The sequence below is a fragment of the Cygnus olor genome, chromosome 2, assembly GCF_009769625.2.
Source record: "Cygnus olor isolate bCygOlo1 chromosome 2, bCygOlo1.pri.v2, whole genome shotgun sequence".
NCBI lineage: Eukaryota > Metazoa > Chordata > Aves > Anseriformes > Anatidae > Cygnus > Cygnus olor.
In genome coordinates, this window is record NC_049170.1 from 34,749,111 (window position 1) to 34,767,900 (window position 18,790).

The 18,790-nt window shown below is 36.7% G+C and overlaps 1 protein-coding gene across 14 annotated transcripts in view; it reads left to right on the top strand.

Moving 5' to 3' along the window:
• Window positions 1–18,007, top strand: part of PALS2 (protein associated with LIN7 2, MAGUK family member) — a 51,950-nt gene extending 33,943 nt beyond the window's left edge. For all 14 annotated transcript variants that reach the window (XM_040545979.1, XM_040545991.1, XM_040545984.1 and 11 more), the window contains 10 exons: window positions 1,719–1,871; window positions 6,120–6,272; window positions 6,798–7,025; window positions 8,208–8,339; window positions 10,345–10,444; window positions 11,035–11,103; window positions 11,711–11,872; window positions 14,345–14,547; window positions 14,939–15,067; window positions 17,340–18,007. In XM_040545979.1, coding sequence (XP_040401913.1) covers window positions 1,719–1,871; window positions 6,120–6,272; window positions 6,798–7,025; window positions 8,208–8,339; window positions 10,345–10,444; window positions 11,035–11,103; window positions 11,711–11,872; window positions 14,345–14,547; window positions 14,939–15,067; window positions 17,340–17,516 — 1,506 coding nt within the window. In that variant the 3' untranslated portion in view covers window positions 17,517–18,007. The remainder of the gene's footprint in view (window positions 1–1,718; window positions 1,872–6,119; window positions 6,273–6,797; window positions 7,026–8,207; window positions 8,340–10,344; window positions 10,445–11,034; window positions 11,104–11,710; window positions 11,873–14,344; window positions 14,548–14,938; window positions 15,068–17,339) is intronic.
• The last annotated feature ends 783 nt before the right edge of the window (window positions 18,008–18,790 follow it).

Below are 18,790 nucleotides of genomic sequence, written 5' to 3' on the forward strand. Positions count from 1 at the left end.
AAATAGCATTCCTTTACTAAGGAGGATGTGTGTAGGTGCCAAGCTCCCTATGAATGTTGTAATCATGGTCATTTGGTTTGAGGGTGTTGGGGAATGTCTGAAATGCCTTTCTGCATGTAAAGTTAGCCTTTCCAGTGATCATTGTTTCTCCAGAAATGGCATTTTATAGATGCGAAGTAAGATTCAATACCCAGTTGATTTCAGGGAACAAAGTTTATTGGATTTAGCAAAATTTTATGTTAACATCTGTTTTGAAGCACTGATAAGCAAGTAGATATGTGCACACACAAATTATAAATATATGGGAAGTATATATGGAGGAGTCTTACATTAATCTGTTATTTTTTGTGTTTTACCTGCCACAGCAATTGTTAACTTCTTGTTGCTACAGTGTTGTAAATAACTCTTAATTCAGAATGTGTTGAGAGTCTTAGCTATTTTTGGCCTCCTCTTAGTCCCTAATTTTTGGTAAAGTGCTGCCTAAAATAAGCAAAGCATCTCAGTTTATGAGGTATTTCTCTTGCAGCTCAAATCTCCTACCTTTCAATGAATTTAAGTGCCTGCAATGTTTAGGAAAGGGTTGTATCTGCAGCAATAGCTCTAGAAAGATGAAAAAGTAGTCCCAGAATCACAGAACACTTGAGGTTGGAAGGGACCTCTTGAGGTCACCTTGTCCAATGCCCCTGCTCAAGCAGGACGACCTACAGCTGCTTGTCCAGGATCATGTCCTGACATCTTTCAAATATCTCCAAGGCAGGAGACTCCACCACCATTCTGAGCAGCCCATGTCAGCGCTCAGTCAACCTCACGTTAAAAAAATATTCCCTGATGTTCAAATCCTCCTGTGTGTCAGTTTGTCCCCATTGCCTCTCGTCCTACCAGTGAGCACCAGTGGAAAGAACCTGTCTCTGTCTTCTTTGCACTCTCCCTTCAGGTATTTCTGCACGTGGGTGAGACCCCTTCCCTTCTCCAGGCTAAACATTCCCAGCTCTCTCAGCCTTTCTTCACAGGAGAGATGGTCCAGTCTGTTTGTGATTTTAGTGGCCGTTCACTGGACTCTCTCCAGCATGCCCATGTCTCTCTTGACCTGGGTGGCCTAGAACTGGACACAGGACTCCAGGTGCAGCCTCACCAGTGCTGAGCAGAGGGGAAGGATCACCTTCCTCAGACTGCTGCCAACACTCACCCGTGCAGCCCAATGGCCTGTTAGTCCTCTTTGCTGCAGACTTTGTTCAGAATTCCCTTAGTTATGCAGTCTTTCCAGTCGAATTTGTCATTCAGAGGTGTCTGAGTAGGAGGAGCTTCAGGTAAATGTTTCTCAAATGCAGACTATATTTTTTTGAGCAGATCCTGTATTTCTTTTTTGTCCTTCTAGAAAGTACACAAGTACTAGGTTCTGAAGCAGAAAAGATGTGAGGCATGCTACTGTTCAGAGAGGACTGTTTGATGTATGTAGATAGCATGGAGGTTATAGGAAGTATGGACAGGCAAGCATATCTGACAGGTGCTGCTTGTAATCTTTTTTGTGTCTTGTAGTTAAGGATGCAAAATCCTTCAGCATTTATAAAAACAAAATGTATGTATTAGACTATATGTAACTGTTGCTGCTTTCCTGTTGAAGGGTGCATCAAAAATAATTAAAAGGTTTATAAATTGCAAGTGCTATTTACTTGAAACTTACTTACATCATAGTCTTACGTATTTATTTTATCGTACAGGCTCATGAGCGACTAGAAGATTCTAAACTTGAGGCTGTCAGTGACAACAACCTGGAGCTGGTGAATGAAATTCTTGAAGACATCAGTCCCTTAATAAATAAAGATGAGAATATTGCAGAATTGGTTGGAATACTGAAGGAGCCTCATTTTCAGGTGCCACCTCTTTATATTACCCACTCTATCACTGTACACATACAGATCTAAGTTTAATAATTAAACTGACCTGTAGCCAATTTTAATAGAGGATTTTACTCTGAATGCATGGTAAAGAACTAGCCATGGGGTTAAGCATGAGCATTATTTTAGTCTTTGGTATCACCTCAAGTACATCTTAATTTGTGGTATTGTCTCCATTACAGTAGTCTTGGACAAACATGTAGTTTCTACATGCACACTAGAGATTACTTGAAGGCTTCATCCTTAGCTTTTCCAGGTGGTCTCAGTTCCTGATACAGTCCATTCTGCAGCTGAGTTCAGCTTTTTGCATTCATACTTGTGTAAGATGTACAGTTTGCAGAGTGAATGAACTCGATTCTCTTATGCCACGTGATCTGCACTGAGCTTAAATTACAACTCTGTATCCCTTTCACTCTTGCTGTACTTAACATACATGAAATTTTGACATATACTTGTCAGAAGAAGGTGTTTTTTCATAGCTGCCATTCTGTTATCAGTTTCCATACTGTCTCTTGAAGATTAGGGTTTGTAAATCCTTGGTGGATTCTAGACTTTCCTTTATAAGAACATAAGCAAACCTTTTGTCAAAGTATAAATGTGCTGCTTTTGGCAGACAGGTATAGATTCATAGAAACATTTTCGGGTGTAAAAAATATGGCTTTTTAAAAAAAAAAAAGTTTTCAATTTTATGTTATAGGTGCATTTCCATTTAACACAGATAGACATGGGAAATGCTGTCAAGCTGTATTGTGGCCTGCTGGAAATAGGGAACACTTTAACACCTCAACCTTTAATGTAGTAGCTGTTGTGAATGCTGGTAGTTCCTCTGCCTGCTCTGGAGAATATTATGTTGGCCTTGCTTGCATTCTTATTTGTCCAAAATGGCATCGTGACTAAGGGATCAAAGACTATGATTTGGAGACTTACTGTTGAATGAACCTTCAAATCAGTCTTTGATCTGAAGCAGACCCCCCTTAGTAGAAATTGGGACTGGACAGGGAGAGGATGAGTTTGGAGGAACTGGTAGTTACAATGCAAAAATATTTCAGTCATTCTCTGTGTGTTTGTTTACATGATCTTCTAATTAGTTTAGTATCAATATCAGACTTACTGTTATGCTCTTTGATTCTCTTTTGGAACCTATTTTAAAAATTCATGTCGTGTTTATTACATGCTCTGAGCAAAGTTGCCTGCTCTTTTCTCTGTACCAGTGGGTGAGTCATGGGTATGTAAGAGAAGTAAGCTATTTCTAGGGCTCCCTACTTCATTTGTTGCAAAACCTGGATGGTACGCAAAGAGTCAGGTAGGAAGCTAAAGGAAAAAAAATGTCTACTTAATGGCTAAGACAGTTAAATGCTGCCTTTGAGAACTAAACTATCCTTCACTCTGTCAGAATTACTGAGTTCACTTAAAAAGAAGTCTGAATCAGCTTAATCTTGTATTTTTTATTTTCCAAGTGCTTGTTGTGAGACGTTTAGTCTCATTTGCAGAAACAATGGGCAGTTTGGGCTGCTGCATACAGCCAAAAAGCAGCTAGCTACTGATTTTGTAAAAATAGATCTGATGTTACTCAGTTTGGAAGCCTAAAATTAGAGTGTACTTTTTGGCCCCTAATTTTGTGCTGCTGTTCCCCATCTGGAGGCAGGCATTAAAACCAATTAAGGGCAAAGTTGCATAATTTCAAGTAAGTGTTTTTATTTAACTGATACCATAGTAATGACCACTCTAGAAGAACTTCTAAGAAAATTTGCAGTCCAGAATGTGGATACAATTCTCTTTTTGAGTCTTGGGGAGACTCTATGTCTCCTTCTTTAAAGAGGAAATAGAAAAATAACTAATTACTACAGAATTGCTATCTTTTCTGCCTCATTTGTTCCAGGGAGACATATTCCAAATTCCGCAAGAAGGGATCTGTAAGGAAGAAAGAAAAAATTCCCTGTGATTTGTAATTACACAAAATGTAATTTGCCTCCTGTCTCCACTTCAGTAAAGGCATACAACAAGCCACCATGAAGAACTTAGCTCTCTTAAAATTTCATGTTTACTACTGTGTAGCTGTTTTAAGGGCTGATTCTATGTTTTCCAAATTAATGGTATTGCTTGTCTCAAAGAAATAATTTTATAATTGGGCAGCAGTTTACAGTCCCTGATAGTCCCCCTGTGGCTCAGCCACCATGGAAATAGCAGGAAAAAGATTTTGTGATCAAGAGATGGTTAAGTAGCAGTTGAATGAATTCATGCTCATCCATGAAACTGAGCGAATAAATAGAATCAGAATGCGAATGATGGGATGAGGCTTTTAAGAACTGAAAAGTGTTATGGAGCATGTTATTTTGAAAAGGATGGCACAGACTGTTTGCTTAGTACTTTTTTTGGCTGTGAATCAGATTATAATCCATAAATTATATAACTGTTAAGGGCAGCAAGCTGTGTAAGTATGCTCATGTGTGAGGCTACGCAAGAAAATAAGTAGTTTGTGGCCAGGAGTTTCGGGAACAATTTTTTACTAGCGTGTGACCAAAAGAGAAAACTGGAAGTGTCATATAGGTACATCTACTTGTTTTGTCTGTGTTAATGTGTCAAAAAACATAGTTGATACTAGTTGGCTTCATTTTAGAAACGTAGAAAGATCCAAAAATTATGCTTGAAAACATTGGCAAATGAAGATCTGTATTTTCTGGATTGCATGTGTCTTGTATGATGAAGAATTAGAAATTGCTACCATCTGACAGCTGCTTGATTTAAATAAATTATTGTTTTTCCTATTTCATTTGATTTGGTTTATGTCCACAGTATCAGAGCAGCCACAATAAGCAGCTGTCTTTACAGTCTTAATGGCAGGGGCAGAATCCGTGAATTAGTAGCTCCTTCTAATCTCAAGTTGAAATATCAGTAGGGTCATTACGTGGTAGGCAGTTTAAAATGACTGTTCAGAAATGACACTTGGAAGTTTGCATGTTGAGCTTAGCACTACGCTAACACAGTTGCACAACTGTTACATTAGAGGTGACTTACGGAAGGATGGAGCAGACTGTGCAGCAGAATTGTTAAACTCATAGGCCTGTCCACCTGCTCCATTTTTTAGTACTGTTTCCTGCTTTCTTTTGGCATGAGCATGTCACCATAGGCCCTGTGACGTCCTGTTCTCTGTGACTTCTCTTTACCTATTTATTTGACACCAGTCAGTAATCGAACATGACCATACCTCTTCAGGTCAGTGTTTGAAACAAAGCTGTCTATGTTATTTGAGGTAAGATAGGCCTAATAGACATCTCTCCTACTTGCTTGTTTTCCTCTTCCTCTCTCTGTCAGAGAGACTGTGTGTCACAGACCCTTTATCTTGAGCTATGATATGTGGTGGCTGAAGGGTGTCCCTTTTCCTCCTTAAGACAGAAAGCCTCTGCTCTCTAATTCACAAGTTTTATCTTGTTCTACCTGTGCATATTGCCTTACAGATCTTTTCTTTAAATCTTAAAGTTCCTTTTTTACCAGAAAATCAAGTCTAAATTTCATTGTCTGCCAAAGATGATTATATTTATTTGGATCTCCTCCTTTTGGTCTGTACTTACATATGTGCACTGATAAAAACACCATTAACTGTAAGTATAAAGTCTGAACTCTTGCTTTCCAAATGTAAATTCTGTCAACTTGGATTCATTTGGTGCTAGAATTCTGCCTTGGTTTTATGCAAGCAGAAAGCACTCATTCTGCAGATTGCTAGAAATCCTTACATATCTGTAATTATCTTTAATTTAGAGTTACTTCCAAATTACCATGGAGGAAAACTTTATTACATTAAATACATGTATCTAATGATGAGTTATCTTCATCGTTTTGCAGTGGGCTGTTTGTTTACTTTAAAGCGTTTGCTTGGATACTGTTTCATTAGGTGAAACACTGTTGTAGGTACTCCTCTTTCCATCTTCTTCCCTGAAGTTCACATATTACTCCCAGATTCACTACATTTCTCTTATGCTTTCTTAAGAAGAAGCACTTATATTTACAAAAAGAGAGCAGATTTGCCAAGCTAGTAGGGTTAGCAGGCCATGTGAGTTACTTACATTTCATACAAACATGAAAATTGATTTTTGCTGTATTCCTTATGAAATAATAGCTTCAAGATCTGATCTCAAAGGGTAGTTTCAGTGGTTTTCCAACACAAAACCCTTTTACAAATGGTTATTCCGTGTTTTTTAAAAAAAGTTTTTTTCTTTTCCCTTGCAGTCACTCTTGGAAGCACATGATATTGTGGCTTCAAAATGTTACGATTCCCCTCCTTCTAGCCCAGAAGTCAATAATTCTTCAGTGAACAACCAAATTGTTCCAGTAGATGCTATTCGTATTCTTGGAATTCACAAAAGAGCAGGAGAACCACTGGTAAGTGACTGAAGATGTCTTTAATTTAAAATGTGAGTGAAAGCATTTGTGTGTGCCTTATTTCTTGCATTAAGTTTTAATTCTTACCCTTATTATGTTGTGTAATTTAATGGGTGATTGGCTGGGTATTAAGAGGTTGAAACAGGAAGGTATTTGTGTGTTCTCCATCCTGTTCTCTCAAAGAATTTATGGCCTAGTGAACAGGCAGTCATTAGGTAGAATTACTTGCTAGCATAACTGACTAACACAACATCTGTTTGGTCTTGATACAAAATGTCAGGACTGCGTGCAATCAAGAACAATACAGTCATTGTTCAGTCATATGAAAACCTTGTCTGAAAGCACTTTTGTGTCACTTGATACTTACCTGTGTATTAGAAACTCTTACATCATAGTAACTATTATTGTCTGTTTTCACTGGGGGAGATAAGAGTATCTCAGAGCTATGTAATTTTGCTTGAGATGAAGGTAAAATGAAATTGAAATTCAAACAATGGTAAACTAGGTGTCACGTACCTCTTTCAGGGTGTTACGTTTAGAGTTGAGAACAATGATCTGGTAATAGCACGAATTCTCCATGGCGGAATGATAGATCGACAAGGTCTTCTGCATGTAGGTGACATTATTAAAGAGGTGAATGGCCATGAAGTTGGAAACAATCCAAAAGAACTGCAGGAACTGCTGAAAAATATTAGTGGCAGTGTCACTCTGAAGATTCTCCCCAGCTACAAAGACACTGTTATTCCTCAACAGGTCAGTAGCATGTTTCTAACAATTCTGTCAAAAGAACTTCTATTTGGTATTTTCTGAATAAGTTTATTTTAAGATTTTGTATTAGATACACTTTGTTTATTTTGTGCATTTAATGCTAGCAGAAGGGCTAAATACCTGTATTTGCCTTTAAGTACACGTTGGAAATGGGATTATTCAGCATATTGAGGTGACACCCCACATCAGTCTGCTTAAAAAATTGTTAGTATCTAAGATTGTTAAGTGTCTGTATGCTTCCAAGCATGTTTCTGTGACATCCAGTGACCTCCAATAACCTAGCCATAATCACACTAAACTGCACTGAAGTGTGTGTGTTTATAACATGACCAATGTCCAGGTAATGTTTCGTGGAATTCAGAAACACACTGAATTCAACAGATGAGCTTGAATTCAGTGACTTTAGGAACGAACTTGGATGGTGGCTATTACTTATTCTCTTGTTGTTGCTGTAGACTGTCAGTTTCTCCATGGCAGAAGTAATTTGTTGCTCTAAATTAGTGCATTTGAAACATCTTGTGGGACTCCTTCAGACAGTGGGTCTTAATGCCCATGATTATAATAGACTATGCTTACACTAAGCAAATGCTATCTGCTGTGCTGTATTTGAGGCAGGTATGTTGCTTCCTTTGCTCTCCTGGCTGACAGAAAAAAGTCAAAGATGCTTCCAATCCACTGATGCAACTCACTGTTCCTTCCCCTGCATCAAATTTGAGTCTTAAGCAGTCACATATCTTGTTTCTTTTCAAACATTGAGTTCATGGCAAAATTAATTCTTAGGATTCTACAAACCTTGAGGACAGTGCTCACACCTTGAGTAATGTATATATTTTTAAGTAACTTAAGGTCAGAAAGCTAAAGTTGGACACGCTGAAGTGCAAACATGAATACATTGCCCAAATTGAGCAGTTGGCTTTTTATTTTTGTCATGAAGCTCTTTCAACCAAGGTTTGTATTGCAGATTATTTCTCCTTTCTCAGCTGGTGTACTTTGCCAGGCTTTTTTTTTTTTTCTTTTTCCTATAGCTTGCATTTTACTTGTAAAATGAAAATCTGATCATGTCAAAAATTTTATGCTGTAGATAAAGACACTATTTAGCTTTGACAGGTAAATTAGTAAGAATGTCTTTTGTAACATGTAAGTATTGTAAATTTTTCCACATTTCAGGTTTTTGTGAAGTGTCATTTTGATTATAATCCATATAATGACAACCTCATCCCATGCAAAGAAGCAGGTTTGAAATTTTCTAAAGGAGAAATTCTTCAGATCGTAAACCGTGAAGATCCAAATTGGTGGCAGGTTAGTAAATAAATAAGTTAAAAAGAAAAAAAAGCTTCACTAATTGCCTTAATAACAAACTCTTTAAATATAAACTCTTTAAATATAAACTCTTTAAATAATGAATTACTTCTTTTTAATAGTAGATACTAAATATTTGTTCTTGTGTAATCCAATTTCAAGCTATTAGTATCTTAAGTCAAAATATTAACAATCATATATAAATTGTATGTAACACTGTGTTTTTGCTGTTACTACTATTTATATGTCTTTGTTCATGTATCATAAGTCATAAGATACTCCAAAATCAGTTATAAGTGGATAATTTCTAGCATAAAGTCTTAGGTTGACTATGTAAATTGTGGTAAGCCCTCCCTGGCAGTGACTGGGGAAGAAGTGGACCTGTTCCTGTGAGCTCAGAGTTGAGGGGGGAGAGGGAAATTAACCCTGTGGATCTGAAGAGGGGTAAGAATATTTATTTTGGAGAAAATGTACCTTTTATTTTCACAGTGGTGGTCACTGTTGGTAAGCTATAATATGTTATAATCTAAGTGTTTGTCACTGTTTCAAATATTAACAGTTCAGATTGTATTTCTGCATTCAGTCCTTCAATAGAAGCATAATTGGATGCTTATGTTGTCTTTATTTTTTCAACACACTGTACACACAGCTGAACATGATCGGTGCCCTTGAAAATACAAGTGAACCTTTAAGACACTTTTCTCAGCCAAGACACTAAACTTTGCAAGTGGCAGTGGCAAGCTAGGCTTAAGATTTTAGCATTACTAATTTCCCTTTCCACCCCTAAATTTCAAACCCTTTGCTAGATAACAAGCAATAGAGAGCCAAATGTCACTTGAGAGCAATATATATACATCTCATTAAGAGCGACAAAAATTTTTGAATATACATCAACAACTGTTGCTGAATTCTGTTGCTTGTCAGTGATGGTAATAACAGGAAAAAAAAGAATAAAAAATGTGAGGATGAGCAGAAAAATTATTACTGCCAAGTTAATTTGTTTCAGGAGTTCAACACTAAAACTCTAGAGTAGTTTGACATTTAGCTTACATGCTGTCTTCTATACTATTTTTCAAATTTCTTCAGCTTGCCACTTAAGGGAATCCAGGAGAAATAAATTAAAAGTGCTCATAAGCGCCCTCGATGAATGGCAAAAATTAAATGCATCAAGCCAATATAATGTGTTGCAGGTAATACTGTGCAGATAATGCTGCTGGGGAATAAGTTAGTTTTTCCTTGGGCATTCTAGAAATGCTACAGTGCCCAAGAAGTTACTGGGAATTCACTAACTGTGAAAAATCAATTAGTCACTAATAAGTAGAAGGGTACAACTTGAAAAGCAAACAGCTCCTGTAAGCAAGTGACAAGGCTGACTGGTTATGGAGAAGAAAAGTGTAACATTCCATAATGGTGTGTTTGTGTGCATTAAGCTTGCTGAGAATTGGGCCTGCCCTGAAATGGGTTTACAGAGAATCTTAGCCAAACTTCTGTTACCAAGAATACTGAAGAATACTGATTTAAATATGTAGCTAAGTAGTGCAAAAGGCATGATTAGATGTGTGTTCATGGCATTCCCAGTATATAAAATGACAGTTAATAAGCTGCACTGGAACGTGTTTGGAGCAGGTCAAGAATACAAAATAAGTGTACTGTGTCCTACAAAGTCTTGAGTTTTATCACTTCAGAGCTGGAGCTATTGAATTCTACGTAGGATTTTTATTCCAAAAGTTTATGGCTGGCTAATGCAGGCTAGCAGGCTAAAAGCAGACTAATTGAATGGGAAAACTTGTATCTTATTTGTTTCCTGAGTTTTAATACTTCAGGGACAAGCCACTGTTACTATAAGACAGATTTTTAACATCCAGGTCTGACTTTGATTTTGTGTGTCGCAGTAATAAATGTATCAGTACTCACCATTGAGAAACTGGCAGTGTGAAAATCAGTCATCAACATGACGTGAGAAAAATGCTTCTCACAAGTTACCTTTGATTTTATTCTTTTCCAGGCTAGTCATGTCAAAGAAGGAGGAAGTGCGGGGCTTATTCCTAGCCAGTTCCTGGAAGAGAAGAGAAAAGCTTTTGTTAGGAGGGACTGGGACAACTCAGGTGAGATTTAAGGAATTTCAGGAATATATTTTGCTCTGACTCCATTTGTTATGGTTTTCCTACATTCACAGATAGCAGAAAACTGCTGTATGAGAATACTTAAAATAATGCTAAATGCTGATTATTATGTATGTGTGGTTTGGGCTTTGACTAAAGGACAAAGTCTAGAGTATATGCGTTAGTCTTTGAAGATACATAAATCAGTTTTACCACCTGCTGATGAAAAGCTAAATGAGGTGGGAAAGCCATAAGAATTAGCACTTTTTTCCAGATATGTTTTTATAGTACACACTGAAAGTTAATAAATTCAGTGTTTTTGAAGTATTTTTCTAGTGTTTTTTAGAAAATTTCCCTGGAAAACTACTTTTTTCCTCTGTTCCATTCTTACCACACTGTGTAATGTGCATGAAAATAGCTGTAACCTCCTTCCCTAGAATGTATGGAGGTTTAAAAAAGAGAGGTAATTTCTTGAAGATAGTCCTTGTAAGCATAATTAATCTAAACGTGCACAAGTTCATGTAAATCAGAAATGTAAATGTTCAGAAAAAAACATTTAACAAAAATGAGTTTGTCTCAATTCGTATTTCTAGGGCCTTTCTGTGGAACAATAAGCAGCAAAAAAAAGAAAAAGATGATGTACCTCACTACAAGAAATGCAGGTATCTCTTAATATTGCATATGAATTGAAGTTCTCTGTGCTTCTAAACTTGCAGATAGCCTGGTGTATCCAAAGCTGAAAGATTTGCAGTAAAATATTCTATTATACATTCAATAAGTCAGGTAGGTTTTTGGTTTAAAAGCAGTTGTAACCAGTGAAGGTATAATGGTGCTAAATACAGGTTTCAGTAGGTAGAAATCAGAGAAGAACTTTTAGAAAAGAGAAAAAAAAATAAAGCTTTGTTGGCAGCAGGCTGGGGGAAGCGATCCTTCCCCCCTGCTCAGCACAGGGGAGGCTGCACCTGGCGTCCCGTGTCCAGTTCTGGGCTGCCTAGGTCAAGAGAGAATGCTCGGAATGGTGGTTAAATCTCCCTCCTTGGAAAGGCAGACCCCACTCAAAAGCCATCTGGACGTGGTAACCTGACCTTATGTTTTCCATGAATAAGTTCTATCTCCATACCAATTTAAAGCAAGAAAGCTTATATCAGACTTAAAGCCCTTTGACTACTATTTATATTCACAAATGATCTGTTCAGATATAGCAGAATTCCTTATTGTTTTTTTCTTAAAGTTCTGACTACTAACTTTTTTGTATGCTTCTCAATGTAGAATTTGATCGTCATGAAATCCAGATCTATGAGGAAGTAGCCAAAATGCCTCCTTTTCAGAGGAAAACACTGGTCTTAATTGGCGCCCAAGGAGTGGGGCGAAGAAGCTTGAAGAACAGGTTTATAGTACTGAATCCTACTAGGTTTGGAACTACGGTGCCATGTAAGTTGTCAGCACTCCTACTGTAATGTCATGTGTTAAGTTTCTTATTATATGGAAAATACCTAAAGCTTATGCCATTGATTCATGGTAGAAGTAATTTTCTCAGTGTATAAAAATTACAGGGAGTGGGGAAACAAAAGGACAAAACATTCTTCATCTTATCATACAACTGGACTTTCATATGACTACAGTGAAAATATTTGCAACTCCCAATTAACCATTACTGAGGCTGCAGGAAACCAGTTTTTGTGTGTGCATCTGCCAGTCATTAAGTATCTGCCCATCTGCTAGGTTCACGCAGTGTCAGTCACTACCCCACACACTTGAGGGGATTTTGGAAGTTGCTAGTAGTCTCTGTAATCAACAGCCAGTGGAGTTTCTCAGGTCTGCTGTTTAGTTTTCCATCTGTAGAAGCACCCTAGGCATTATAAACTGTTACTTCAGTATTGGAAATTTAGGGAAAGGAAACATGTAAGCTTCCAATAAAATAGAAGCATTTGTGATCTTTAATGTCTGTATGATAATCTGAAGTTTTTTCTATCTAGACCCAAGCCCATCGTCTTTTTTTCTATCAACTTCAGAAAAAGAACCTTCTCACTTAACTGAAATATTCGGTTGTTTTCTTGCCTTCATTCCAGTCACATAGTTGCTTTTGCTCACTTAAAAGATCTTGGTTTTTTTCTAAACTGTCCCTGTTTTGTTTGACCTCTGACCAGACAACCCTAGCTACATTACTGTTCTCCTTCTGCCATGTGCCCTTCAGAATTTCAAAAACAATCTGTTCCCTTCTGTTTGTTTCCCTTCCTAATTTGCTGAATTTCTAAACATTAAAACTGGCCAGTGCGCTAAGAGCTGATATGTGTGACTAATAACAAGGTTGATTTTGCAGCGTTATTTCTTTAAAGGAAACCTTCCCTTGGGAATCCCATTATTTTTATTGCCAAACTAGCAAGAAACTTTTTGTTATTTTTTAAACTTTTTGTTCCCATTTAAAAAGCGCTTAGAATCACTGATTTCTCTAAAATGCTATAGCTACAAATCAGTAATGTAACACAATGTTAAAATGCTTATACTTAGAGCTTTTGAATGCCCTTTAAAGTCATAAAGTCATATGAATTAACTTTCCCAACTCACCCATCTGACAATCTCATCATGCACGTCATGAAGTGCATAGTTCGTTGTATATGGCATCTCTTTACATTATACTGAGATTTTAAGTAGGTTAATCGGTAATTTTAATTGGCCTCAGTTTCTTTGATTAGGAAAACTTCTGGTTATTCACAAAAGATGTTTTCTTACATGTGTTTGTTGGAAAATGCCTGAGATAGCTGCGTGTGTGGCCTTGGTGTTGAGTTCTGATCCAGCACATGTTGCTGTGTTTTTTTCTGCAGTGTGCATAGCTGAACTGTCAGGTCATCTGGCTGTCAGCTGTTATAGCTTATTCTCTAAAGTTTATTTCAAACTGATCTTTTTTTTTTTTATGTGTTATATTAATCATTATACTTCCAGTCAATCTGTAGCATCTTGTCTAAGATTAGGTGTTCTAGTAATACTTTCATTACTAACAGTTTCAGAAGATCGTTGCTTTTGGGACTTGAGTTTTCTATAATAATGAAGTTGATAGGAATCCCTGGAGAGGGGGGAATGTTTCCTACTTGTATCACAGTATTGCCAAAGGGATCCGCATTCTAAAGTGAAATCTAATTAAATGCAGATAGTGGGCAGGTAATACAATGATAGGGCAGCAAAGTAGGTAATAATCTGATACATTATTTTATAATTTAATTTTCACTTTCTTACTTAAATAATATCTGTGCTGCACACTGCATGCCAACATCCAAGCTAGCTGCTAATGTTATATTTAAGTGTGGGCTTCAATTTCTCTGCAATGAATTTTCTTCACTTTAAAGGATAGGTTGTCCTGGAAAGTAGCATCAGCTGGCCACCGCTATGTTTTTTGCTACTGTGGCTGGGCTTCTTCTGGTATTTGAGCTAACTTTTCTTTATAGCTAGTTCAGGTAATTCTGCTCTGAAGAGTGAATGAAGGATGTGATAGTGTTTTTGGGGGGAGGAGGATATTGAAGGGTACTCAGTTGATTTTTCAGAAGTAAATTTGGCTTTTGAGAGTTAAAGTTCCATTTGATTTCGAAGTCACTTAAAGAATTATTTTCAGTGAATAATTAAAAAAAATGGCATGAATGAGTATTGTATATGGTCTGAAGGAGTAATGCAAAGGAAATAAAGAATTGGGGATAAACGACATACAGGAAAGAATAGAAATAAAGAGAATGAGAAAGGCTGTGCTCAGTTCTGGAATGTAAACTAGAATAATTGATGAATCTGTATATGGAACAATTATAATTACATATTATTCCATATTATAATTTCCCTGATTTAATAGCAGTCCAGTCTTTTGCATGTATTCCAGGTACAAAAAGATAATTCAACTTATATTTTATATTTTTTGTTTAGTTACTTCACGAAAGCCAAGGGATGATGAAAAGGATGGGCAAGCATACAGATTTGTGTCACGAGCTGAAATGGAGATGGATATTAAAGCTGGCAGATACCTAGAGCATGGAGAATATGAAGGAAATCTTTATGGCACTAAAATTGATTCTATCCTTGAAGTTGTTCAGACAGGAAGGACCTGCATCTTGGATGTGAATCCACAGGTATATCATTTATGTGACACTCAAAAAGTAGGAGTACAATGTAGAAGAGGTACGCCTTTAAATCTGAAGGCTTCTTAGCTGGTTGAAAGATTGCATTGCCAACTGGATTTCTGCATTTATGGCACTTAGTTGGAATAAGTTAGAAAGGTTGGGGAAAAAAACTTAGATTCTGCATGGAAATGGGAGCCTTGCAGAGCAGCAGATCTTTTTAGCCAAGGAAAAAAATGTTGAGCATTTCAAAAGGCAATGCAGGAGTTTCTGAAATAGAAGTAAGAATCTTCACCTATCATGTATTTCTCCTCATTGTAGCAGACTAGTTTTGCAGTGCCGCTTAGGTAATGGGGACTTGTGATTTGTTCTCATACTTTTTTTTTTTTTTCATTGCTTCTAGGCCCTGAAAATACTGAGGACTTCAGAATTCATGCCCTATGTAGTGTTTATTGCTGCTCCGGAGCTGGAGACTTTGCGTGCTATGCATAAGGCTGTGGTAGATGCTGGAATTACAACCAAACTTCTCACTGTAAGCAGATTGTTTTATATTTAGTTTGCTTTGAGCAGGATGTTTAGACTTTTTTTTTTAACTTTCATTTTAGATGGATTTTTTTTTTCCTGAAATTAAAGTCTTCAAGAAAAGTTAGGCAAGATTTTTGCTGATTACTTAAGAAGTTAATCAAATACTATGTAAAAGGCAGATTGCTTCTTTCTTAAAAATAGACCTCTTACAGATAAGTGTTGATTACAAGAATTACTTGTAATGTATTCTTTGGGAAGTGCTACCTTTGATTATTTGCAGCAAATTTTAGATACTTGACGGTAGGAGTTAGTCTTTTATATAAGTGTCTTTCCTTCACTTCCCCATCTCTCCCCCAAAAAAAATTTTGTTCAGGTTCTTCTTATAGTATAGGTGTGCTTTAAAAATGGACTCTGTAAGCTTCAGGAAAGATACTGCAGACTGTCTTAAAAGGCAAAAACAAAACAACAAAAACAACACAACTTGAATTCAACTAGGCTTCATTTCCACTGCTGCAGCAGCACATGCTGCAGTGAAAATGGCTGGGAGCTGCCAGAAAAAGGAGTGTTGAATAGCTTTTCCTCCCCTGAAGTTCCTTGGATTCGTCACGTAAAGTGACCTGGCACATTTTATTCATTAGATCCTGTCTCCTTTTCTGAGACACAGCAGAAGCAAATGAGACATGTGTCCTTCAACACAGCAAATTATAAGTGTTCTGTATGGACATGGACTTTCCCAGCTGCAGGACCAAATTGAAAAAAAAAAAAAAAGCCAGATTGAACAGTTAACAAAATCATTCTCTGTGCTCAGCAGTACATCTTTCCCATCCGAGAAAAGCCACGGCATGCTGACAACTCACAACTGTAGTGCTATAGCTTAGATAGTAGCGGTATCTCGTATGATGCTGTTGGGGCATTCAGAGCAATAAAATGGGCAGTGAATCAATTTACACTGATTTTTTTTAAACCTGTGAGATTCCTTTCTGCTAACCACAGGAGAGACTGTCCAGTCCCAGTTTTGGTCTCTGGTTGTTAGAGATTCCAGTACCTCTGGGAGTGCTTTGTGTTTCCTCCCTCCCCCAAACAAACACTAACTTCTGCCTTGCATATACAGGAAGGCAAGATTAAAACTGTCCAGACAAGTATAAGAATAATTTCCTGCACTTCCTAATATATGATTCCCTAAGGGACATCCTTTTATCTATCTGTACGGATTCTACATCAAATCTGTGGACATGTATATAGAGCATGACTTCTCATTTCTTCTTCTTGTATTTCCTGAACAAATGAAAAAGCAATGTACATTTAAATTATTGCATATGTCCTGCAGTCTAGTGGGTCTGTCTACATTATTTGTAGCTTCCTAGGCCACAGCAAAAAATTCTGAGGCTTGTGATGGTATGTTTGTTTGCTTTCCTCCTTCATTTACTGTGAAGGAAAGGCTATTTGCAAAGTTTTAATTTTGACTTTTGTATTTACAACTGTATTGGGACTTCAAAACATTCAGATGAATATTAGCAGGGTAACATATCTCATAACTGCTTACAGAAAATTGTTTTTGTGTGAAAGTGGAGAGGAGTCTTCTAAGAACGCAGGACTAATGAAACATGAAAAAATGCTGATTGGCAGCACTTCATGGCGGCTTCATAGTGTAGGAATAGAAATTTCCTGCACAGTTTGCAGCTCATGTCAGAAATAAAGTAATGCAGCACTTCAGGAATGAGGAAATGATGTGTGAGCAAGAAGGCTGAAATGTAGTCTCTAAAACTAATAGGGTATTCCAGAGGATCTTTCTAGAAATGCATCTTCCATTGTCTTTCGTTTAATGGTAATATTATTTCTTGGGCTTTTTGGTGCTTTTTTTGAGGGGGGGAGGAGGCATAAATATATTTACATAACTGATTGACATAATTATTCCTAAAGCATTAATTTTATTCTGATTGAATTGTCAGTTGCACACACAAGATGATTAGCTGCCTGTTGTGTATACAGGCCCCAGTTCATGTGCTTTTATTGGCTTTCTTAAAAATCACAAAATTTGCAACACTTGGTTGCCATAATTAACGTTGTTAACACTGTGTACAACATTTTCAGCCCAGTCACTGCATTTTAACTTGAGTTTTGTGTGGATTTGCTATAAATGAGACCTTTTCTTATTTTTTCAATATATATACAACATAGAGCTTTAAACAGTCAGTTGTACTATGTCATGAAGTGGTACTTAATTTATAAGGATTTGCCAAGTCTTGTGCTCTAAGTAATTTCTAAAATGCCTTCAACAGGACACTGATTTGAAAAAAACAGTGGATGAAAGTGCCCGGATCCAGCGAGCGTACAACCACTATTTTGATCTGACCATTGTAAATGACAACCTAGACAAAGCCTTTGAGAAGCTACAGACTGCTATAGAGAAACTGAGGCTGGAACCACAGTGGGTCCCAATTAGCTGGGTATATTGAGCTTGCTGAAGATGAGCATAAGTAACAAATAAAATCAACTGCAGCAAATAAACTAATGTGACAAGATGTTGTGTAGATACCAACGATAACCTGCGGCACCTGTGCGTTTTTACTCTGTGTATATTCAAAAGTACACTATTCTGACTTTTTATAAAAAAAAAAAATGTTGAAGGGAAAGTGTACTTAAATATGTAATTTATTTTAATTTTTCTAACTTTTTACAGATAACCTTTCTATTCATATCACATGAAGGAAATGCGTTTAAGCATTTTATATGTTTTGATTTAGTACCTTTGCCTTTTTCATCTAAGAAACTTTCAGTCATTCACTTTAACATTTACATCTTGGTCTTACATTTTCACTGTGATTAAAGAGAGGATACTTGAAACAATTTTTGTAAAACTTGTTAATGTCAGTGTTTAACTGGTCAAAAGTCTGTAGCTTTTATTAGGAAAGAACACTAATTTCTTTTCTTTTTTTTTTTTTCCTTACAAAATAATAATTTAATGGGAGCAGAATTCTAACTACTAAAAGCAACAACCAACACCCAGCTCCATTGCTCCAGCTTCTTTCTGCTTAATGTTGATGCATTCTTGATGTTTCACAAATTCCTGATGTCTCTTGATTTAGACAACTGTATTGTTCTGTAGGTTCCCTTATATATGTCTCTTAAAATAACATAAAGCAATACCTTGCAAGCTTGGTTAGTTCTTGGGAGCTAACCTGTTAGCCTGTTATGGTTGAAGTACCTACGTTAGAAAGCTTGTATGCAAGGTATTTCAGACCGATGGTGAAGTAGCCTAGAGAGAACCTGATAACGTGGAGCCTTGTAGAGTGAAGCTTAATGTTTAGCACTGTTTTTTCACACTTGTGAAAACACATTGCTTAAAAAAAAAAAAAAGGAAAAAAAAACACAGTATTTTCTTTTCTTAGGACATTGTTTGATATTTATATAGTGATCTGTGGCTTAATTTCCTGTGATATTTAGCTGAGTTCTCTATTATCTTTTGGAATATTTGTGTGATAAACTGTTGTATTTTTGAGCGTGATATAATGGAATTTCTGTGCTCTTTGTTGCATTGTGTTTTTAATTGATTTTTTCATCCAATAGCTTGTGAATTGGAAGCTTACTGCTAAAAAGCAATGTTGTTTATACTGTTTTTGTTTTACAATATTTTCGTTTAGGTTTAGTGACAATTCTCCCCTTAGTAGGCTCATTGGTGCAATTCATATTAGCTGCAAGTTCATTCATCAAAACCTACGCTAATGTAAAT